The sequence below is a fragment of the Micropterus salmoides genome, unplaced genomic scaffold (assembly GCF_014851395.1).
Source record: "Micropterus salmoides isolate LMB-PRFRI ecotype aquatic unplaced genomic scaffold, ASM1485139v1 Ms_hic_scaffold_11, whole genome shotgun sequence".
In the NCBI taxonomy this organism is placed as follows: Eukaryota; Metazoa; Chordata; class Actinopteri; order Centrarchiformes; family Centrarchidae; genus Micropterus; species Micropterus salmoides.
Genome location: NW_024040152.1, coordinates 33,996,380 through 34,021,368, shown reverse-complemented (window position 1 = coordinate 34,021,368; position 24,989 = coordinate 33,996,380). Strand labels below are relative to the sequence as shown.

General features: G+C 41.5%; 1 protein-coding gene across 2 annotated transcripts in view; it reads left to right on the top strand.

Annotated features, from left to right (window-relative positions):
* The window catches only part of LOC119898157 (collagen alpha-6(VI) chain-like), an 82,979-nt gene that overhangs the window by 29,853 nt on the left and 28,137 nt on the right, over window positions 1-24,989 (top strand). For both annotated transcript variants that reach the window (XM_038712342.1, XM_038712341.1), the window contains exons 5-23: window positions 1,259-1,846; window positions 3,990-4,559; window positions 4,707-5,327; window positions 5,478-6,038; window positions 6,436-6,993; window positions 7,594-8,172; window positions 8,433-9,011; window positions 9,115-9,470; window positions 12,378-12,456; window positions 12,591-12,736; window positions 14,686-14,778; window positions 17,076-17,129; window positions 17,617-17,688; window positions 17,776-17,802; window positions 17,929-17,973; window positions 19,322-19,375; window positions 20,074-20,136; window positions 23,494-23,559; window positions 23,861-23,914. In XM_038712342.1, coding sequence (XP_038568270.1) covers window positions 1,259-1,846; window positions 3,990-4,559; window positions 4,707-5,327; window positions 5,478-6,038; window positions 6,436-6,993; window positions 7,594-8,172; window positions 8,433-9,011; window positions 9,115-9,470; window positions 12,378-12,456; window positions 12,591-12,736; window positions 14,686-14,778; window positions 17,076-17,129; window positions 17,617-17,688; window positions 17,776-17,802; window positions 17,929-17,973; window positions 19,322-19,375; window positions 20,074-20,136; window positions 23,494-23,559; window positions 23,861-23,914 — 5,165 coding nt within the window. The remainder of the gene's footprint in view (window positions 1-1,258; window positions 1,847-3,989; window positions 4,560-4,706; window positions 5,328-5,477; window positions 6,039-6,435; window positions 6,994-7,593; window positions 8,173-8,432; window positions 9,012-9,114; window positions 9,471-12,377; window positions 12,457-12,590; window positions 12,737-14,685; window positions 14,779-17,075; window positions 17,130-17,616; window positions 17,689-17,775; window positions 17,803-17,928; window positions 17,974-19,321; window positions 19,376-20,073; window positions 20,137-23,493; window positions 23,560-23,860; window positions 23,915-24,989) is intronic.

Genomic DNA, 24,989 nt, shown 5'->3' with positions numbered 1-24,989 from the left:
CACGCAGTTAAACCGTGGGTCACAGGAGGGGGGGATGTTGATCCGGCTGCAAATCAGCCACCCAGACAAGCAGCGGATGGAGGCCTCGGCAGACTACGCTGGATAGAGCGTGTGGGAGAAGAAAGACAAGCGCTCCGCAAGTAAACTGCAGGCGCTCTGATGAGAGTAACCATGGCAACAGCTTCTGTGCGCTACATAGCTGTAGCCTATTTAACTTAGGTTAAAATTATACATAACTTTACCTGCCAGGCCTTCATCTAGTTTTGAGGGAACGATCTGCCGTGTGAATTCCCTCCTGCTGATGTCCTGTTTAGTTAAACAGTAACAGATTCTAGAAACTCCCGAACAGCGAGGATCAGTCTCTCTTCCAGTGATTTGTGACAATTCAGCTTCGGCGGCGGCAGCGGAGGGCGTGTGGCGAGCACTTCCCCTCCCTCTAACAGGGACACTTGCTGCTGAACAGACTGTTCCTGCTGCTCCCTGAGAAAAGAAAATGTTTCTGCTGATACCTGTTCAGAACCCCCCCCCCAGAAAACTGGATTCTGATGGTAACTTGTTTTACCACCTGGCAGTGGCAAATAGTAGCTTTGTTTTAATATTTGATTTGATTACATTCATGTTTAAGTTGAGATTTAACAGAAATATTTTATTGCTGCTGTGTAAAGGGAATATTGCTGGGAAAAAGCGCCTTATTTGTTTAAAAGTGTTTACAAACCACATGTTATTGCACTTTTGTGTATATAGCAGTGCATTTAAATAAAAAGTGCGCAGTACACTACTTTAGAATTCAATATTCAATTTTGCACATAACAATCGTGAATTTGAATCGTTGCCCAGCACTAAAAAAAACGCATCGTGCAGTATTTACTCATACTGAACACAGTAACAACACGTCCACAGATGGCAGCATACAGCTTTCACTAACTTTTGATACTCGGAGCAGCAATCTTGGATCACGGAGTCGGGGTTGTGCGATTCTCCCGACTTTCCAAATCCGACTTAAAGGGGTCGTTCCATTTGAAATTTCCGACTATGAACTCGGAATTTGTGACTTCCCATGTCAAATGGAACGCACCATTAGCTGTGACTACATTTATTATGTACATTTTGGTAAATTTGCGTCATATGTATGCCGAATTATTGTCAATTAGCATCTCTGAGTGTTTCAGGAATTTTTTATGGGTAAACGACACAAACACATCACATTTTCCTTAACTTGTTGCTCCAAATGTTGACTTTTTTTCTCCCTCCTGTCCAGAATGTGCCAAAGCCACGGTGGCTGACATCGTCTTCCTGGTGGACGGCTCCTCCAGCATCGGCGCAACGAGCTTTCAAGAGGTCCGGACTTTTCTCCACAACGTCATCGAGGGCCTCGACATTGGCCCCAACAAAGTTCGGATCGGCGTGGCTCAGTACAGTGATGACCCTCACCAGGAGTTCCTGCTGAAGGATCACAAGGACAAGAAATCCCTGCTGGCCGCGGTGGATAACATTCCCTACCGAACGGGAGGCACAGAAACCGGCAAGGGCATCGACTTCCTCCTGACGCGGTACTTCACCAAAGAGGCGGGAAGCCGAGCCAGCCAGCGGGTGCCCCAGATCGCTGTGGTCATCACAGATGGCGACTCTGCAGATGATGTGATAGACCCCGCCCAGCGTCTGAGGCAGCACGGAGTCATTGTGTTTGGCATCGGGGTGGGACAAGCCAACCAGGAGCAGCTTCAGACCATCGCCAACCAGCCTTCTGACCGCTTCCTGTCTGCCATCGATAGCTACCAGGCTCTGCAGAGGCTGACAGACAGTCTGCTGCAAACTGTATGCGTCTCTGTGGAAGCTCAGAGGCAAGGTAAGGCAGAGGATTATCTATAGATTATATGTCATTTATCTTGCAATGAATCAGAAGAAAACAACTGCCCAAACAGTTGTTTGTTGCAACGTACAGAAACAACTGAAAAGTAACCGAGAGGAATTTAAACCAATTCAAATCTTGCTCTTCACTTGTTATTGTACTCCAGCTCTTCAGCGTTCAGGGTGTTGTAAGTTCATCATAGCATCACCGTTGGGTATGGCTACAGGCAGAGCTCTATGGTTGTTGCCTTTTTTATCAAGGTAAAAAAAAAAATTCAAATCTGGGGAAAATTTAGATTTCATAAAATACCATTGGCAGCTGATTTGCTACAGCAGGGTCAGCAAATAAGTTGTTACTTGAAAGTTTGGCGGGCCAGAACATTGTTAATTAACCATTTATAGTTAAAACATTTGCTGTTTGTGCGATTAGCTCAGTTGGTAGTGCACAGGTCTCAGTATTTTTTTCTTCCTTTATCAACAACATTGTGAAGAGATTGTATTATCACAATTAAGCATGTGCAGGAGTGAGACTGGTCCACATCAACCTATGGACGCTTATTTTCGTGTCTCCATGCAGAGGAAATTCCTGCTTTTTCCATTCACGTGATCTCGCGTTTTAATTTTATTCATTTATCTGACGCTTTTATCCAAAGTGACTTATAATTGCTGTATGTGTCAGAGGTCGCACGCCTCTGTAGCAAAGTGTGTCAAGCTAGCCAGAGACTCTTGAATTTTCTTCAGAACTTTTCAAAGCAAAATCTCTCAATGAAACACAACATACTGCTACAAAGGCTTTTATTTTGTAGGCACAATCACTTAAGAGGAAGTGATTATGTGAGTAACTTTTGCTGTCATGACTGAGATCTGTTTTGCCGGTATCAAAGTAATCTGGCCACGGGCGAGACATTATTGCTAGCGGGCCAGCTTTGGCCCACAGGCCGCCTATTGCCGACGACTGATCTATAGTTTAATTATCTTTGCCAGACATAAGCTTATTTTCACAGGATGAGTACTACTCACATGACTGGGTAACTGACCTTTATATGCAAAACTGATGAAGTTGCTCACCATTGTTTGGTGGATCTTAGACTCAGGAACTGACATTATGCAATATATTGCATAAACTATGCAAGAATCAAAATGTCACTTCTCCTCGAAAGCATATCTTTTTTCTGCATAACATTTTTAAAATGCTTCGAGCCTGCAGACACAACACATGAAGGCTCTGTAGTGATTAATGTAACACACTCTGGTTCAAGTGATGTTTGAGGTCAGCCAGATTTACCATTTGCTTTTAGCGTAGTGTTCGTTAATTTTTCCATCCTGAATCAGCCGTCTTTTGGAGTCCTTTGCTGTCCAGATGATGTGGGTTCAAATGGGGTCGATCTGCCTGTAAGAAAGCGGTATATACCTACTAATAAGTACGGAAGTCCAATCCAGCCAAGATACTGAAGGACACGGCGTGATAATAAGGAGATATCTCCTTATTATCACGCCGTGTTCTGACTTGGGAATTATCAATCAGTATCTTGTAATTCATAGGCAAGATGCGGTCTTATTTTGATTTACACTGTTATAAAAAAGAAAGATTAATCGTCTTTCATTACAATCATTTCTTCTGGAGGGAGTGGTCTACTTTTTTACAATAAAACTAACAATAATTATCGCGATATCATTTTTTCCAATAACAATATAACAAATGTTCAATATTATAATATAATTGTTTGATTGTATTCTCTTACACGTCGTCATACACAAATTAGGACTTATTTTTTTATTATTATATTTATTATTTTGTTGAGGACAAAAAAAAAGGACTGAAAAAAAGTTTTTACTTAATTTTACTCGTGCATATTTGTTGACAAAGATTTTATCATAATAGTTTTGAATGTTCTGCCTCGGATCTATGAAGTGATCCTACTGTTTGGCCTCAAGTGGTGACCATAAAGAAAAGTTTAAACCACAATTAACCATCAGGTTTCTTCACTCAGGAGCAGAAATCAGCCTTTAAACTCTAAAAAATTCAGATTTTATACTTATCGTGATAATTATCGATATAGAAAGATATGAAAGTACATTTTTGGCCATATCGTCCAGCCCTAAGATCTTCTTACTCTTCCTTTTGGTCTGTTTTCTTTCAGCGTTGAAAGAAACTTTTGCAGACATTTTCTTCCTGGTGGACAGTGGTGTGACTGCATCAGATTTCCAGCAGATCCGGACCCTCCTCATCCGACTGGCCAATCAACTGAACATCGGAGCGTCCGCCTACCGTCTGGGCTTGGCCCAGTATGGTCGGGATATGAAGGTGGAATTTCTTCTCAATACCTACCAAACCAAAGAGGAAACCATGAATGCTACTAAGCGTTTTCGCCAGCGCAAACTGTCGCCCAACGAGCCTCGTAACCTGGGCAGCGCGTTGGAGTACGCCAGCACTAACTTTTTCACTAGTGCTGCAGGAAGCCGGGCGGACCAAGGCTACAGACAGTACCTGGTTGTTCTAAGCGGAAAAGACTCAGATGATCCTGTGTACAGGGCGTCACGTCTGATCAAATCATCAGGAGTAACTGTGGTGGGGATGAGCTTTGGTGCTTCGATGACGGAAATGCGTGTCATCGCCACTGAGCCGTACCTATACAACACTGTTATCAATGCTATAACTACTCTGAAGGCTATTTTTGAAACAGAGGAAGAACAGACTACTCTTACGGAAGGTAGGAATGTTTTTTTAATTATACTTTCATTCATTTATTATTTTAGTCCACCTTTGACAGGCCCTTCATCTTGAAAGGTATCTGGTTCTATCTTCTATACCGTTGAGTGATTCATAATGATTTTATGATAATACGCCCCTTTCACAGATTGCAGAGCAGCCAAGCTGGCAGACATCGTTTTCATCGTTGATGAGTCGGGAAGCATTGGAACCACCAACTTCCAGCTGGTGCGCGCCTTCTTGCACTCGATTGTGAGCGGCATGGAAATCAGTCCGGCCAGAGTCAGAGTGGGCATCGTGATGTACAGTGACAAGCCCACCGCACTGGTCCACCTCGACACCTTCAGTGACAAGGACGAGCTGCTGAATTTCATCAAAATCCTGCCTTACCATGGAGGCGGTACGAAAACTGGAGCCGCCCTAAAGTTCACCCGGAAGAATGTTTTTATCAAGGAAAAAGGGAGCAGAATAGATAAGGGTGTCCAGCAGGTGGCGGTGGTGATCACAGACGGTGAATCCCAGGACAACGTGAGCACAGCGGCAGCTAACCTCCGTCGGGCTGGTGTCACTGTTTACGCAGTCGGAGTCAAAGACGCCAATGAGGCCGAGCTGGCTCAGATAGCGTCTTATCCCCCCAATAAGCATATGTATATTGTGGACAGCTTCGCCAAGCTGAAATCGCTGGAGCAGATCATGCAGAAAAGTCTGTGCCACAACATTATTCGGCAAGCGTTCTCAGTCAGTACAAGAAGAACTAGCATCAAAGAAGGTCTGAACGAGCTTTGTTTATTTAAATATCAAGACAATTTTAAGTGGAAGTTTAAAGAAAACTTAAAACATTTATTAAATTAATGTAAATGTATGTACAGCTGATGCATTGGGAATAGAGCTCAAAATGTTTTTGTTTTTCCTTTTCCAGGCTGCGTACAAACGGATGAAGCTGATATTTTCTTCCTGATTGATCACTCGGGAAGCATTTACCCCACTGACTTCCAGGACATGAAGAAGTTCATCATTGAGTTTCTTCATACCTTCCGTATTGGGCCACAACATGTCCGCATGGGGGTCGCAAAATACGCAGATTCGCCAGACTTAGAGTTTGACCTGACAACCTACTCAGATGCCGCGACACTGGAGAAAGCCGTAGAGAAGATTGAACAATTAGGAGGCGGGACGGAGACGGGAAGAGCGCTGGAATTCATGGTACCACACTTTAAAAGAGCAGTTGCCACTCGTGGCCACAAAGTCCCAGAATACCTGGTGGTCATCACTGACGGAAAATCCAGTGATAACGTCATGGTACCTGCAGAAAAGCTCAGGGCTCAGGGAGTCATCATCTATTCCATCGGGGTGAAAGCTGCAGATGAAGATGAGCTGGTAGAGATCTCCGGCGACCCTAAGAGGACTTTCTTTGTCAATAATTTTGATGCTTTGAGGCCCATCAAGGATGACATCATCACAGACATCTGTTCGCAAGACGGTAAGGAAAACTGGAGTACAGCTTAAAATGTGTGTTTACCATATTCTGTACGTAGCAGTTAAGGGCAACACACACCAGCATCAGATAGCCGATAGCAGAGAAGTGACAGGTAATGAGAAGAGAGATGGGGCGTGACCTGCAACAAAGGCCCCCAGCTGGGTGTGAACTCATTTGCAGTTTGTGGTCGACAAAAACAACTCGATCACAATAACATTCGATATACAGGTCTTGCAGATGACCCATCTCTAAGGGCACAGAAAGCAGACAAATTTTTACCTACTTGTTGCCGCTTGTTTCTACCCCGTAACATTAGATGCTGCTGGCTGATAAACGTCACCAGTAGCAGGAATAAAAAGAGGAACACCGCACTAACACGTCCGTGCTTCTGTGTCTACAGCTTGCAAAGACGTACCGGGCGACCTCCTTTTCTTGATCGACAGCTCTGGCAGCATCTATCCACAAGACTATGAGAAAATGAAAGACTTCATGAAAGCTGTCATCAGCAAGTCCGTCATCAGGCAGGACGAGGTGCATGTCGGTGTCATGCAGTTCAGCACCGTCCAAGAACTGGGGTTCCCGCTCAACCGCTACTACACCCAGGAAGAAATGATGACCGCAATCGACGCTATGCAGCAGCTTGGTGGAGGCACGCTCACCGGTGAAGCACTCACAGATGTGTCGCAGTATTTCGATGCAAACCGAGGCGGGCGCCCTGACCTGAGGCAGAGGCTGGTAGTGATAACAGATGGCGAGGCCCAAGACGTTGTCCTAGGCCCCGCCGAAGCTCTGAGGGACAAAGGAGTGTTGATCTACGCCATCGGAGTGGTGGACGCCAACACCACCCAGCTGCTGGAGATCAGCGGTTCACCAGACAGGGTGTATGTCGAGAGGGACTTTGATGCTCTGAAGGACCTGGAGAGCCAGCTGGCCTTGGAGCTCTGTGATCCAGAGAGAGGTAACTATCCCAGAACATCAAATCATTTCAGTTATAGAGCATAACAGTTTGTAAGCCACAGATTCCCTCTTCTTTTACTCTTTGACTCCCATCTTGTAGAAAAACATGTATATATCGGCAGTCGGATCCTAAATTTTATTTTCTTAATCAAAAACCCTTTGAAGAATTGCACTGGAAATCTGTCTTGGAAATCCAACCTGGTTCTAACTTCTAGGTTGCAACATAATAGTGTTGCAGGACAGTGCGATTCCCCTAAAACTCATTGACAAGAAACCTAATCCTGACACTGAATTTGGTGGTAGATTTGGCTCCCGTTTCAAATGCTGAAAAGAACTCCACTGTCAACAAAACCCAGACGAACCTTGGAGGTGTTGTTAGTTGTTTGCTAGCCAACAAGACTGAATATGTAAATAAGACAGCTTTGACATTTTTGGAAGATTGCTAAGATGGAAAATATAAATATATGTACATATAAATATAGAGTGGTTCTTTTAAGTTACTGATTCATTATAATGTAAGTGCACCTCTACTTCTCCCTCATCTTTCCTGCTACCCTTCCCTCTGATCCCATTTGCTCTTTGTCCTTTTATTTCCAACCAGAGTGCAAGAAGACAGAAAAGGCTGACATTATTTTCCTGGTGGATGGCTCCACAAGCATAACCCTGAGCAAGTTTAGAAGCATGCAGAAGTTCATGGAGTCCATTGTAAACCAAACCACAGTTGGCAAGGACCTGACTCGCTTTGGCGTCATTCTGTACTCCACCAACCCCAAATCTATTTTTACTCTGAATCAGTATGACACCAAACGAGATGTTGCTCAAGCAATATCAGCACTGAAGTCCCCCTTTGGAGACACCTACACTGGCAAGGCTTTGGCATACTCTTTACAGTTCTTTAACGCTCAACATGGTGGCCGGGCGGATCTCCAGGTGCCCCAGATTCTCATGGTGATCACAGATGGTGATGCCACTGACCCTAACAATCTGCTTGCACCATCAAAGGCACTGGCAGCGAAAGGGATCACCGTCTTCAGTATCGGAGTGGAAGGCGCCAACAAGGCGCAGCTAGAGATCATGGCTGGTAACGACGAGTCCAGAGTTTTCTATGTAGACAATTTCGCCGCCCTGGAAACTCTGTACAAGAACATAACTCATGTCCTCTGCAATACCACCAAGCCAGGTAAGAGGCATAGCACCTTTTGTACACAGTACAATCTGTGGTGTTGGAAAACCCAACAGAATGAATGTTGTCAAACATGCAAGTAACCCATGAAACATACTGATATACCTGTGATAAGTAAAGATCTACCAGTAATGTCATCCTGTCCATGTGAGGGCTGAAAATCTACCAAGAATGAATTCTAATGAACGTGAAGTGCGGCAGGTATATGGCACACTTTATTAATAATGACAATACATTTCTTCTCTTTGCTTTTGCAGTTTGTGAAAAACAGAAGGCTGACCTGGTCTTCCTACTCGATCAGTCTGGCAGCATCGACAGCGCTGACTACACCATCATGAAACAGTTCACCACAGATTTAGTGAACAGCTTCAAAGTCAGTCAGGATTTAGTGCATGTAGGACTTGCCCAGTTCAGCAGCATTTTCCAGAATGAGTTTTACCTCAATCAGTTCTACAACGAGGAAGCCGTGACCAAGCACATCATGGATATGGTGCAGCTCGGTGGAGGCACCAATATCGGGCTGGCTCTGGATTCCATCAGCGAGTATTTTGAGGCGTCGCGAGGAAGTCGTAGATCTGCTGGGATCTCCCAGAATCTTGTGCTGATCACAGATGGTGAATCGCAGGACGAAGTGGAGGATGCAGCTGATCGTCTCAGGGCTCTGGGGATCGAGGTGTTTGCCATCGGCATTGGAGACGTCCACGATCTGGAGCTCCTGCAGATCACTGGCACCCCGGAGAGGCTGTTTACTGTGCAGAACTTCGGCAACTTGGAAAACATCAAGCAAAAGGTGGTAGACACCATCTGCAAATCCAGACCCCCCGAAGATCAATCCAGTGAGTTTAAAAGGGACTTTGCTTCTCTGTCTGTCTTTTTTCATACCATATCCCTCTGCTTCTATGACTGCCAAATATAAAGACATATGTCTCTTTGCTACAGCTTGCAGCATTGATATCGCTATGGGATTCGATATAACTCGAAGAACTGTCGCTCCTGGTGAGATGCTGGTCAGCGGCCACACCAAGCTCCAGACCTTCCTGCCAGAGATCGCCCATTACGTCTCCTCGGTTGAAGGCCTTTGCTGCGTCGGCCCCGCACCCATCAAGACCAACATCGCCTACCGAGTGGTGGGTCGTGATGGACGCTCCCTGTACGACTTGAACTTTGAGGGCTACAGCGAAGACGTAGTGAGGAAGGTCATGACCTTGAATTTGGCAGAGCCGACCTACTTCAACACGGCCCTGCTGAAATCCTTCGGGCAGAAGTTCAGCGCCGAGTCCAGGGCTGGCGTGAAGGTGAGATTTACAAACACTTAAACTATCCCTCTCTAATTGTATTGTGTTCACATCCCAATTTATAAAGGAGATGTTTGAGTTGGAACTCTTAGCTATTGTGGAAATCCTTTTTAGAAAACAGTTTTGCACTAATACAAGTTAGACAGTTTCACAAAAATAAAAACCACCAATGAGAAAGGGAGTCTTTAGAGACCAAATATATTCATTCAACTATTGTTTCACCCGTACGTGTCGGAGCCATTATACATGAGGGGGACATGTCCACCCCCACATTTCAAAATCTATGTTTTGTCCCCCTCACGGGTTTGAATGACTAGTCAATCAGTCAGTCAATCACACGCCGCATCAGACATGATTAAAGGCCAGTAATCTACTTTTAATTTCGATACATTTTCCATTCATACCTTCATAATTTAACCAGTCTGTAATCCGCATTTTGCTTCATCAACCGAAATGATCCAGTCTGTGCGCGCAGTTACGCAGAAGAACGCCTGGTCTCGGTCATCAGAGCTGGGCAGATGCAAACATTTAGAAAATCAGGCAAACACCTTTTTCAGTTTAAGCTTTATTTTTCTAATAGTATAACTTAAATCCAGTGAGCGCACACCGTGATACTGCTGGCCGTGTTGGAAAGCAGCCTGCGTCGCTCTTTATCAAGCCGGCAAATAAATACTTTCACTTTCCATTAACGCTGCATTAAAGCGTATTCTCTCTCTGCAGAGCAAACGTAGACTTCACACTGTAACATAAGTTAGATGATTGATTGATTCTGAAAAATTAACAGTATCCTGTTGTTGAAAAGAGCATTGCTTTCTTTTGATGAGTATTAGCCGGTTAGGTTTTTTAACATTGGTTAGGCCTACTATTTGTTTGATAGCGCTGTCCGACGGTGAGTCCATAAACAGAAGCTCGCCGGTGAAACTAATCTTGGCTTCACTCAGCAGCTACTTAGAGCTGTTATTTATTCAGGAAACAATCATTTCTGAGATGCACATAGAGAGAGAAAATATGATGGATAAAACAGTCCTGTTGGTCTTTATGCATGACGCACAGCTTCCTCTGTATGCAGCTTTACCTGCTTCAACAACGAGCTGCTCCGTGTTGCTGCCACAATCATTCTTCTGTGTTGTGAAGATTATTTAGATGCTTTAGGAATAATCAGATTGTTTTGGCTGCGTGTGCTGCTGCAAAGCAAGAGGTTTGGTCGGCTACATGTCCATAATAAAAGACACATGCAACAATAGTGTCTAGGCAGCAAGCTGATATTTTAAAGTGATCTTCTCAACACATTCATGGAGATTTTAAAAAAGAAATTGTTTTAAACAGAAATAGCTAAAGAAAATCAACCAGCAAAGCAAATTGCATTTCTTAGAAATAACTATGTTGGACAGCAGATGAAATATATTATTATACTTTTACTTGAGTAGGTTTGCAATTTTTTCCTCTGACTATTTATGGGAATAATTGTACTTTTTCTTGAGTAAAGATTTTGAGTACTCTACCTGCAACTGGCCAGCGGCACCAGTACTAGCGCTGACATGAACATGAGACAGACAGCAGAGATGAGGGCAAGAGCAGAACAGAGTCAAAGCCAGCACAGTCCAAAGCAGCAGTTTATAGTAAGACTGATGATGATATGACTTATTTAAGCGTAGTTATCAACTAAAGGGCTCAGCTGAAGTCATTACTTTACTTTAGGAGAGTTAGAGAGGGATGTTTCTAGTTTTGAAAATGTATTTTAAAGGCTCATTTAGTTATGTACCATAAATTCAATGGTCGTTTATTATTTATGTATCCATAAACAATTGAAAAGTAGTCAGTGTTCACACAGAGACGGGCATCCTACAGTATTTTAAGAGGACAGAGCTCACAGGAGTAGTAGTAGAACAAACTGAGGAGGACGAGCTTGTAAGATTTACTGATAGCTACTAGACCAAAAGCAAGTCATCAGAGTTTGCATTGAAGACAGTTCTGTGTTCACAAACATGTGTTGCAGGAAGAGTCAGGGCCAAGTGAGACACAGGAAACATCACAGACAGCTCACAAATGTAACATTGGGATAATTAAATACATTTGTGCTGTGGCTACATTAACTAGCAGCTGTTCCATGGTTTTAATGGTATGTAGTCGGTTTTGTTCTAGTTATATTATACTCCGTGTCTCTGACCCTCTCCGAGTTTTTCTCCATCTTCTGTCACTACAAAGACCCTCTTTCAGCCACACTAATAAGTACATTCTCTTTTCAAAAGCCATTAGAAATGAGCACTTAAGTACTTTATTTAAAAAAAAAAAGAAAGAAAGAAAGAAAGAAAATCGGGGAGGCATGTCCCCGAACCCCCCCAGCGCGGGACCCCGCTCAGCTGCAGATGGTGGAGTTTGGCTCCTACGCCCCACAAAAGAACTGTTCAATTCCTTCATATAGTTTTTTGTGGAAGGGAACAGAACTGAAGCTGCATCCTCACTGCAGACCTTAGAGCTCAAATTTTTTTTTGTGAAGCTTTTTTGTTCCCTCTCTTTCCGCGTAGTGCAGAATTTTGACGGTGGTTGCATGAACTCTGATCAGACGTCCAGACTGACGTCGCTTTTCAAAAGATCCTGCCTGCATCTGACCAAGTATGAAAGTGGAAACTAGACTTGAGCTGTTCAGACAACAAATGAAACTGATTTTGGTCACTTTGGCCTGCAGTCTGAACATTGCCCGAGTGACTTGTAGCTGTAGCTCAAAGTACTTCAAAATTGAAGCGTCATTAATTCAGTAAAATCCTTTATGCGGTCTGTATCTCTGTATTCTATTATCCATGGCTGACTAATTAAAGCATTTCAGCTGAATGGTCGGAATCAAGGAGACGAGATGAAGTTTCCTCATCAATAAAATCAGTCTAACGTGCGATCAACCTCGTCCCTCAGGTGCTGGTGATCTTCTCAGACGGACTCGATGAAGACGTGATGAAGCTGGAGCATGAGTCAGACCTGCTGCGACAGTCTGGTAAACACAGACAGGTTTTTGTGTGGTGATCCAACACGACCACAGTTTGCATTTCTTCTGGTAACAGCGAGTACAGCTGTTTGCAGAGAAATGGCACACGCTTTCATCTTCTGTGTGATTTTTTTTTTCTGCAGGGGTCAGCGCTCTGCTGACTGTGGCCCTGGAGGGAGCGCGGGACCCCGCCCAGCTGCAGATGGTGGAGTTTGGCCGAGGGTTCGGCTACAAGCTTCCTCTCAGCATCGGCATGCAGAGTGTCGGCAGCACCGTCCTCAAACAGATCGTAAGTCATTCACGTCACCACAGGTTGAAAATCATCTGCCGTAAACATATTCAGATCTGACTGGACAGATCATTGGATTCAAGTGAAATAAAATCACTATTGGTTCAAGGTATTTTCACCCTTTGTACACCAGCAGGGTCTACTAAATGCTTCAAACTCTTTCCAACACCAGAACTGTCTCATTTTACATTTTGTATCTTGTTTATTTATACTTGTAGGAGTAGAAATGTAAAATCGAGACATCATGGTTTTAGCAGTGCATTTTATTTCCCTTGATGTTTGTCAGTTTCAACGCTTATTCTGGTGACTATTTTCTTTCAAGCAGTACGATGTGTCTGTAAGTTCTGCAAGTTCAGCCATTTATTGTTAAGTGACACAAATTAAAGACAGTTATGAGCTTTTCCACTTCTCACTAGTCAAGTTTATTAATAAATCACATTATTAAAAAAAAAAACAGAGTTGACCAAAGTGCTGAACATTTTGAATATTTAAACCAGATAAATTAAAACAGGCCAAACAATTAATGACATAAAGCAATAAAATTAAATGAAATAAAATAAAATCTACCTGGCTGTACTAATGTTACCTGTCGAAAATAAAACACATTTTAGCTGCCACCTGTAAGTTCTGGTGTTCAAGTAAAAACTACTTGGTGCTGAAAGAAAGGATGTATGAAAAGAGTCTAATGCCTCGAAGTATTTAACAAACGAACTAAGTTACCTTTAGAGCCATTATCACACACATGAACGTGAGAACAGAGACGTGGTGTTTCCACACGGCGACTTTTATCAGCTCAAGAGATGAGCCGGACGGGCTGATGAGTGGCGTGAAACCGTCATTAAGAAAGCTGAAAATGAGAGCTGCTCTTAGTGTGTTGGAACAGTTTTGTTTGTCTCCCTTGAAATGGAAATGCTTTCTCTATTTTTTTCCTGGTGGTCTGATTCGTCACATTTTTAGCAGTAGATCACAGCTGAGACGTTGAGAGTAAAGTGATGGAGAGATGTCGCGCTTTTCTCGGCACGATGAGAGTCACAGAAACATCATTAGTTCAGAAAAGGTTTTCATGTCCTGGCGTGTCTGTTTGCAGGAATGGAAACCAGGAACAAGCCACAGGGAAGTGTTGGTTGAAGAAAATATCTAAATTATTCACCATGTTAAGGAAAAGGCCATTGGCAAAGAAAAACCCCACAAGAATCCAGTCAACCTTAACAGCTTTCTCCTACTTTAAGAAATACACATACATAACCACGTTTAACACGGCAGCCAAAACCTCCTGCAGGTAGACGCTGTGACTTTTCTTCTGATTTACTATTTATGACTTTACAAAGAATAAAAACAAAGCTTCAGTGAAAATGTATAGCACGTCTCAATCAAAAAGAGAACAGCAAAACAAGAGAAAGTATTAGTGCAGCACTGAACATAGCTGCACAGAAGAAGAAAAGAAAACATAAAATTTGTGAGTACGAATAAATAAAAGCTAAAAGTACAAAACGGCCTTCTGGATTAAATCTTTTGTCATATGTCCAAGTAAGTGTTTAAATAAAAAACAAACTGTAAAATGTGTTCTTCAAGGAAAATGTGAGGCACGCTAAATTTGTTGTGGGAAAGAATAATCACTTGACTTAATAAGAGACCTATCAGACATAAACACGCTTATATGTTCACAGACAAGAGAAGGAGAAACAAAACACACACAGACGTCTGCGTCAGTTTTTACGTGGTAAATAACAATAGCAAACCCAATGTGAAACATTCTAGAGTTAATGTGTGGTGTACATTTCCCTAGATTTAAGATTTTAGTGGCTTATAACTATGTAATGTTTCTCTCAGCAGTAAACTCTAAAATCTTTTGCTGTTTTTTTTTATTTTTATAAATAAGATGCATAAAAGAAATCAGAAAATATGCATTGTTTGGTTACTTTATTGATTTCTCCTCTGTCTCTCTGCAGGACTCTGTGTCGGATAAGGAGTGCTGCAACGTCATGTGCAAATGTTCTGGACACGAAGGCGTCCGTGGCTCTCGGGGCCCCCCGGGGTCAAAGGTGACCGGAACACACACATCTTTTAAAGCTTTAAACACCATGTCAAGGACGTTTGTAAAAACGTGCAACAAGCCGGTCTGAGAGCAAGCAGACACTTGCAGAGATCTTTATAAAGTAAGCAACAGGCCTGGAGGAGGGCAGACTTCCCTTTAAGTCCCGTTCTCCAGGCATTCCAGGGTCAGCGTTAAATGGATCCTGTTACACAGGGCAAAGCATGAAACGCCTCCTTTTCTCAAGGCTGAGAGGAGTGACTCAGATCATTGACTGAAGTAAAAGTATCCGTACAACATTGTAAAAATACTTGTAGGTAGGTCCCGCGTTCAAAAACCGGCTGAAGTAAAAGTAAAAGCAGCAACACGTAGTATAATCTGTAGTAAAAGAAGTCATTCTGCAGGTAACAAAGCAATCAATAAAACAATCAAAGTCAAATAAAAATCAGTTTTGCACACAGTTATGTGCAGCGAGTAGAACATGGAACGAGTCAATGTACAATAAAAGAAAAATAATTCCACATCACACATTGAAAGCTTTTTTGTAGATGTGAGATAATCCAGGACCAGTCTCTGAGCCTGCTCTCCTCTGGTAGACTGATCCAGACTGACGGGGCCCCTGACAGCAGAGGCCCCGTTTTCCTCTTTGGGTTTTAGCCAGGAGACCTTTGAATAGTTAGCAACGCCCAACCAGAGGATCTCAGTCTGTGTTCTGGCCCATGGGGGGATTAAAGTGAGTACTCTTACATAAGTGAGTACTAGGCCCGGTTGCCTTGTACCGTGCCCGAGCACGTTTTTCCCCCCTTGCCACTCCCCCCGGTAGCCTGCGCTCACACTGCGCCGGACTTTGGGGGTTAAACGTGCTCGGGCACGGTACGGATCGCCTAGTCTGATGCGAGGCTGGAGGAGATAAAGTGGTGGATGAGTTTCTCCAGATCTTCGGCTGAAATAAAATTATTTCTCAAATGATAAAACACATGACTGAACAACTTTCTTTACAATAGATTATTAATACTGATGCATCAATGTCAGAGCAGCGTTTTACTGTTGCAGCTGCTCGAGGGGGATTTTTTCTATATCTTTCTATAACCTCTAGTTAGTTTAGTCCAGTGGCCCCTCCACAGGGTCCCCGGATAAATCTGAGTGGTTGTGAGATGATTAATGTGAGAGGAAACAAGAAAAACCAACATTCTAATCAACAAATCTGTTTCAGTTTTGGGACTTTTCCAATCTTTCATTTGTTTTTGTCAAATAGTGGATAAAATTACTTTGTTGGGCCTCAAAGTGTTATTTAAATGAAACCATGTGAGACACGGTGGCGGGGGGGGGGGGGGGGGGTTATTTGGTGGAACTGCTGACAAATCAGAGACTCTGAAACATGACAAGAGACACTGCTTCAACACCGCAGGTTTAATCTACAACAATGCCTTTTTATGAGCTTGTCAAATGATTTTTTATGTAAAATCTTAATGTGGAAAATGACCTCAGCTGTCAAATAAATGACGACCAGACTGAAACCCAAAGCCGTTAATTATACTGTGCAAGAACTCCCCTGTGGAACGTCCTAATTTATATTCTGTGATTAGATCTAATATTCTTGTGGAATACATATTTAAATATGCATCTTATTATTATTGTTTGGTTTGTTTGTATTATTATTATTTTATTTTATTTAAGAGAGCCCACTCAGGTAGTGCACCTGAATTTCGTTATATCCACCAGTACAATGACCTAAATACTCAAGTAAAGTACAATTACCTCAACTTTGTTTGGTTATTTCAGAAAGTGGTTTGGATTATCTTGATTAGATGATGACACATTTAGGTGATTAAGAGGCATGTAGGTAAAGTGTTAGAATAACTCTAATGCTTATTATATTAATATAAAAGGGTTAACATTTTAAATAGGAGTCAAAAATTGCCTTCAAAATAAAAAATGACACAGATATAATTTGGAAAGTTTGTGTGCTGTTCACATGTTGTACTTTTAAGGTTTTCAGAATCAGATTATCTTTATTTTTCTCAAATGTACTGATTGTGTTCTGAGGTTTTGAGGTCAACAGCAGAATTATTAATACTAATGAGATCGGCAACATTGCAGCGAGGTGAAACGACCAGAGGCGGCTCTATTTCAGAAAGAAAATATCTATAAATATTTACATAGAACAGCAAGTCTTCAATTTCATTATCCTCCTGGAAATAGACTTTTTGGAGTAGGACGAACTTTGCTGTCCTCCTTAATTAGTTTTATGCTTTTTAAATGTTTTTTCCTCTGCCACTCTGATCCTGTTGTGTGTTTTCTGAACAGGGTGTGTCTGGACAGAAGGGCTACCCCGGATTCCCTGGAGATGAGGGCGTCGCTGTGAGTGCTTCTTCATTCACTTTAAAACATAATATTTGACCAGATTTGGTTAAACTGTTGGCTGCAGATGAAGGGTTGTTCCTAACTGCTGTCAAGAGATCTTTTTCCATTTTCCAAGGTTAGATGAGCCTCCAGAGTCCATTAAAATCTGAATTACAGTAGATTAAATAAGAAAACTGTCTGCCAATCACAAACATAAAGAAGAGGCTTCCTCACTTCTCTTGGATGAGGTGAAACATCTTTGAGTATCAAAGTGCAGCTGCCCTTGATTTGATCCTTCCCTGGATAACTATGACCTGGATGACTGAGAATCTTTACAGACATGTCATCTAACATTTGCAGAACACACAGCTGAGGCTGATGGGAAAGTTCTGCACTGCGGGTTAAACTGAGTCAGCGTTTGCTCACGGCGGTGACGTCAGGGCTGGAGTCTCCTGCTGGACTCCTCTGTGCTGCGTCACGCCTCACTGTGTTTTTTATGTTGCAGGGAGAGCGAGGGCGTCCTGGACCGAGTGGACCTCAGGGTCTCCAGGGTTGTTCTGGACTCAGGGGACTGAAGGTATATTATTATTATCAGATTATTAACCATGCATTTAGTTTGACAGATGATGATGTGGGTCTTAACTCCTGCTGTTTGTGTCTGCAGGGAAACCGAGGCCTCCGGGGAAACAGGGTGAGTGACTCAAAAGTCATGTCATGTGATGTGCCGTATGTAGTGAGGAATGCTTGCACGAACATTAAAAAAGAGAGTCAGAGAAACATTCTGCTGTGATACCTGACTTTGCTTCCAACGTCGCAGGGTGAAAACGGAGAAGAAGGACTGGACGGAGTGAACGGAGAACAGGTACAAACTTCAGCAGCTACATCTGCTCATCTGACTATTTAAATAATAATAAAGAAAAAAGAAAAGCCTTACACATCATCAAGTAATGGAATGTCTATAATTTATGCCACTGTTTAAAGATGCTGTGAAGAGGACCGGTACATGCACATGTTTTAAAAACAACAGGTCATTGTAGTTAAGCCGCTCTTCAACCCGGCCAGCAGATTAGGGTACTTTAAAACACTTAGCGTGTAATTCCTGCAGTTTGTATTGGCTCTCCTTCCTGGAGTCATAACTCGGTGAAATCTGAACACACATATTTTAGATTCTTCGTGACATAGACTCTCAGAGAATATCATTAATCTCTGACTCGATGTCCATAAATCCACTCAGAATCCAGAGAATAAAGTCGCTGCAGAACCTGCCTGAGAATCTGTCTGCATGCATGCGTACACTGCTAACAGGAGCTGCTAATTCAGCTACTTTTATTGACAGTTTGACAAAATGTGAACAAATACAGGCTTAAAAACAGAGATCAAGTTGTACTAGAGATGTTTTATAAAGGAGACACGCCACTTTAAGAATCCTCAGTGCAACTCTATAGGGAAAACCTGAAACGCCAAAGATCCGAGGCGGTTATCCTGCCTGCACGCCAGAAAGCGAAACAGCCGAGGCGGGAAACTTATTTCAGCCCATCGTGTGGTTCCACTGAAATAAGGGTCTACTAGGTATGTGTCACTACTACCCTCATGTGTGGCAGGAGTATAACCATCCATCCATCATCAACCGCTTATCCGGCGTACAGGGTCGGGGGGGGGATGGGGGGCTGGAGCCAATCCCAGCTGACATCGGGCAAAAGGCGGGGTACACCCTGGACAGGTCATCATTCATTCAGAGGGGGGCCTGGTCGTCTTACCCGGAGGCGTTACCAAGATGGCTGCAGAGCGGCAGGACTTGTCTATAAGGACTTTGGTTGTGCTGTAGCCCTCACTGTCTCCCTAGCAACATTATGATGCCCTTTAACATCCACACAAAGCCCCTAAATTTTATCCCCCATAGAAGTAAGACAACAAATAATATTCCTATTATTGTTGATTATCGGCCCCGATACAGATCTTTGGGATTATCAGGTTATTTTAATGCTCAGTCCTCATCCTGCATGTGGAAGAGGTGGCCTTCTTTCACTTTAATTTAGTTACACTTTAGTTAAACAGGAAACTAATAAGATCTGATGATTCTGAGATACAGGAGAACTCTAATTTTTTGTTTTCATAACGGAGGAAATGAGCGGGTGTGTTCAGGAAATGAGCTGATTGGAGGGATTTTTGAGGCTCTTGGCGCTGAGCTGTTTCTGGTTTTGTGTTTGCAGGGAGTGACGGGAAAAGATGGAACTCGAGGAGAGAGAGGACACCCGGGAAACCCAGTAAAACATTTCTCTTTCTCAATATGTGATCACTGTCTCTGTGTCTCTCTTTATCAAACCAGAATATCATTTATCTGTTTTGTGATCTCCGATGGCTTTATTTGTATTTTCACTTTTTTAACGAGGACTTTTTCATGCACATTAGTGTTGTAGTCAAGACCATCAAAAAGTGCTCTTAAGACCGGTCTCGAGTACTACAACACTAGTTTTCAGACATAAGTCCACTGAAGCTTTCATTTTAAAACACATTTAATCAAACAAAATTTAAAATAAAAGTAAAAGAACACAGGAATAACTTTATTTTGTTGTACTGAAATGTATATATTCTGTATATTTAAAATATATTACTTATTGTTAATGAACTAATACATTTAATTTAGTGATTAAATGAAAGTGTATGGAGCATTTTGTAGTTTGACTTTTGTATTTTCTCTTTCATAATTAATAATAACTAATTATTCTTATTATAACTCAAATATTTAAACGTATAATTTAATGAGTAATTTACTCGTATAAAGTTTGTGTTATTAGTAGTAGTGCTAGCTTTCATAAATACTTGAATGTTGGAACAAAGTGTCTCTGTAGTTCGGTGGAATTCAGCTGTCCCGCCCGTCATATTATGATGACAGAATGAAGCTCGGAGGCGTTGACCTCTGACCTCCGGCTGGTTGATTGACAGGTTGAACTGTCGTCCTCAGGGTATCCCAGGCATCAGAGGGGAGACGGGGCCGAAAGGACAGCGAGGACTGCGAGGAGATCCGGTGAGTCCAAATATTTTCTCCCTCTCTCTTCATTTTATTTTTATTTATTTTTACATATAATAAAATGCTGTGTGCAATGACCTGTGTTCCTTTTTATGTATTACATAAGAAAAGGTGTACAGACCGTATACACACTGCAGCTCACTCTCTCACTCCTGCATGTCGGTTATTCACACATGTACATTTAAACATGAATGTGCTTTGTTCTGTTCTGGTGTTTTGGATTTAAAAGCCTAACCTGCAAACAAGCTTCTGCTAGACGCCCAGTGTACATCACAGCTGCTGCATTGCTTTGTTCCTGTTAAATAAACTAATAAATAAAGAAAAGTTTGCCACGAAAGAGAAAACGCTTCAGATGCAACCTTTGAGTTTGCTGCTTCTCACTAAAACCAGATTTCTTGAAGTCAGACTTGGAAGTTAAGTTCAGGATTTGTTAAACCACGCCTCTGAGATAAAACTCTCATCAGTGACATCTTTAAGCTTAAGGAGTAGTTAAGGACAGTTCTCGCTCTGAAATCTCGTGAGAGGCGAGTTGTTGCAGGAAGACGCCGGTGGAAACGAGGGGGAGGAGTTTGTCGTGTGCGTTGTACTCCTCTCCCTCATTTCCACCTGAGTCTTCCTGCAACAACTCGCCTCTCACGAGATTTCAGAGCGAGAACTGTCCTTGAGCGAGACTTCAGTTTCCTGTTAAAAAAAAGGTGCAGAAACAGAAAAGGAAAGAGGGCAGGACCTGCAGTAAGTGTCCCCAGCTGGACTGGAACCAGGGACGTTGCAGTTAAATGGTATGCGTCTCAGGACGGGCCAGAAAACAGCAGGATTATCAAATTCACTCCTCGGGATCGACGTGTTTGACCTGACTGTGTCTTCTGTCTGTATGAGGCATCCAGTGTGAATATACAGTATAACGCTGCAACTTTGTGTTGGAAGTTAAAGTGACCTAACTGTGACCCTGTTAAATCCTTTGACTTTATTCTCTTAAATGAGAAAATATCCCGGAAAATATTTCTTTAAATCAAGCGTGAACCCTGGAAACACAGAGGATAAGTTCACTGAGACATTCACAGATAAGTTTTGTTTTTCTTTACTCCCTAGTCTGCTTTTTTCTTTTTAATAAAAATATTATTATAACTGCCGTCATTATCTTTATCTGTGTGCCTCTCTCCCTCCAGACTCTGTAGGATTTAAATTTAAGTTTGACCCTCGTGCTTTATGTTCTCTCTGTGTGCTTATATAACAGCTCTGCTGCGCTGCTTTAATCCTTCCTCTCTCACGTTTTTTCTCTGAAACTTATTGTTGAACAAACCAGATCAACAGATCAACACACTCTCAGCCTGTCCCTTTGTCTCTCTTATTAGATTCTTAAAGATGCGGTGAATGTAGGATCACCTAATGTTCACTCATAGAATCCTGTTAAAGCCATTCCTGAAATATTTTGGGGGTTTGTGGTTTACAGAAACAAGCCAGAACAACCACAAATGTGTTGCTGAAGGTTTAAGAATGAAAATTGGCAGATTTGGTGGAGCTTGTTAGAGGTGATACAAGGCCAGGGAGTGAGTTCTGCCTGATAAGACGACTTCAGGGCTAAAAAAGTTCTACAGGCTTAAAACAGAGATACAGATCTGAGATCAGAGATTTACTTTGTTTGGCTTTGGGCTCATAACTTTGGTTTCAAATTGGATGCTTTTAAAACAGCAGTGGTTGGACAAATTAGTGAGCTTTCTCCAACTTTGACTGATTTCTGCATGAGGAGGAATAAAACTAAATGTCAATAGAGCTGTAACGATGAATCGGTTAGCTGTCAATTATTAAATTAAACGCCAACTATTTTGATAGTTGGTTCGAGGATGCTTTAAGCAAATTCTTTATTTCTCTACAGCTTCTTTAATGTGAATATTTTCTGGTCTCTGTGACGGTAAACTGAATATCTTTGGGTTGTGGACAAAACAAGATATTTGAGGTCGCCATGTTGGCCTGTGGGAAACATTAAAACGCCGTTTTCTGCCATTTTATAGACCAAACATCTAATTGAGAATGTCGTGCTGTTTCAAAGTTTGCTGGGATTGGTTGAATTTACTTTAATTTCTTTTATCACGATACTGCAAAGTCATAGAGAGATTAATGTTGGATTCTCATTTGTCTTGTTAGACTTAGACTAGAGCCCAGTTTTAGACGTTACATGATTGTTATGGTGAAGACAATCAAGGTATCCTCAGTGGTATTTAGGAGCTTAGGAAAAACAAAATAACTATTAGTTCATTCATAAGAACCTTTATTTAATGGACAAAAGTACAAAGAAAAGATTTTACGCCCTGAGATGTCTGTTCACAATATTATGCACTGCTGATTTTGAAAGACCTAAATTCTCTGCAGTCTTGTGTTGAGAAAAGTTCCGTTTTAACTGACTAACAATTTTCTCAAGTATTTTGGCAGAAAGGGGTAAATCACGAGCCGTCCTTACGTGCAAAGACTGAGCCTGTGGCGGATGCTTTTATATACAATCATGATGCCTCAGCTGTTTCCATCCTGTTAGTCTGTCTTCCAAACAGGCGTTACTTCAATACTCTGTGCACTTTTAATCTTACTTTAACTCTGGCCCAACTTTTGTTGAGTGTGTTTGAGGCATGAAATTCTAACTGTTTATATTTACAAAATACAATTACGCTGACCAGTAAAACTATTTAAAATATTTTCTTTGTACTATTGTCACTTCAGTAAAGGTACATGTGAATTAACAAATCCCAGATTTTAGATTTTTTTTGCATTTTGGAAAATATCCCAACTTTTTTGGAAATGGTGTTTTTACCTTTAACAAAGCTGGATTTTGCTCTTTTAATAAAATGTTTTTCAACATCATAAAATCACCAATAGCTCAATAAAACCAGGGTGTTTTCTTTATTTGCAAACAGAAATGAGTCTGACCGCCCAGCAAGTCTGTATGTTTGGATGTTTCTGTGGGAGAAAAAGAGAGAGTCTCAGCGCTCTTGTTTCCTATTAAGGCTCATTGGTTTGGTTTAAAACTGGAGAGCAAAAAACAAACAAAATCTTCACCATCAGCTGCGAATAAATTCCTTCTTACTTCTTGGTCAAACAGTCGGGTGAAAACACAAAGTTTGTTGCCCTTAGTTTAAACTGAAAGGCCTCTATAACACGGTCTTTCCATCGTCTCTGCTGTCACATCACAAGTCATAGAAGATCATTAAAGGTTTCTCTGTTTTCAGGAACTTCACTATGAGCTCTGTCTCCTGTTAGAAACCCTAACACAGCTGGAGGCTCCACTTCAGGAAACTAAACACTACGTGGAGTTTATCTTTCAGGACTGACTGAGTTAAGACTGTGGCTTTATGTTTTGTCTGATAGGGTGAATCAGGTGCTGATAACACCTCTCCAGGAGCCAAAGGAGAACCAGGGAACCCAGGTTTAGCGGTAAGAAACATCACAGATGGGTTCGTGTTGAGATTGATGGTGTAAAGGTAAAATCAGGTGATTGTTGGATCACTGAAGTTCGTTTTTAGATGAACTCTTGATCAATACAGAAACACTAGTGCTGTGTTTTGTTTGGTTCTTCTTTGCAGTGACTTCTGTGTTTCTGTATCTAGTAAGAAACCTCCTAAGATGCTAATTTACTTTTAAAAGTCTCAATTTAATACATATTTTAGTTTGTCCTCTTTTTTTTGTCAGAACAATTCAGCCACTTTGCTGAATTGTGATGTTTTTAACTCCTCAGGGTGCACCTGGGCCAGACGGGCGGCCAGGTGAGAGCGGAATCGTTGGAAACCCGGTGAGATATTTTGACCTGTTTTACATCTGCATGCAGTCCCTAAAACTTGCTGGATATCGAATTTAAAATGTTCCAGACATTAAATTAAAAGGTGGCAGAAATGTATATAAAAAGGTTCCATACATTGAATTTAAAAGGTTCCAGATATTGAATTTAAAAGGTTCCAGATCCTGAATTTAAAAGGTTCCAGACACTGAATTTAAAAGGTTCCACATATTGAATTTAAAAGGTTCCAGACGTTGAGTTTAAAAGTTGGTAGAAATTTATTTAAAAGGTTCCAGATGTTGAGTTTAAAAGTTGGTAGAAATTTATTTAAAAGGTTCCAGATGTTGAGTTTAAAAGTTGGTAGAAATTTATTTAAAAGGTTCCAGATATTGAATTTAAAAGGTTCCAGACGTTGAATTTAAAAGGTTCCAGACGTTGAATTTAAAAGGTTCCAGACGTTGAATTTAAAAGGTTCCAGACGTTGAATTTAAAAGGTTCCAGATATTGAATTTAAAAGGTTCCAGACACTGAATTTAAAAGGTTCCAGACGTTGAATTTAAAAGGTTCCACATATTGAATTTAAAAGGTTCCAGACGTTGAGTTTAAAAGTTGGTAGAAATTTATTTAAAAGGTTCCAGATGTTGAGTTTAAAAGTTGGTAGAAATTTATTTAAAAGGTTCCAGATGTTGAGTTTAAAAGTTGGTAGAAATTTATTTAAAAGGTTCCAGATATTGAATTTAAAAGGTTCCAGACGTTGAATTTAAAAGGTTCCAGACGTTGAATTTAAAAGGTTCCAGACGTTGAATTTAAAAGGTTCCAGACGTTGAATTTAAAAGGTTCCAGATATTGAATTTAAAAGGTTCCAGACACTGAATTTAAAAGGTTCCAGACGTTGAATTTAAAAGGTTCCAGACATTGAATTTAAAAGGTTCCAGACATTAAATTTAAAAGGTTCCAGACACTGAATTTAAAAGGTTCCAGACGTTGAATTTAAAAGGTTCCAGACGTTGAATTTAAAAGGTTCCAGACATTAAATTTAAAAGGTTCCAGACACTGAATTTAAAAGGTTCCAGATATTGAATTTAAAAGG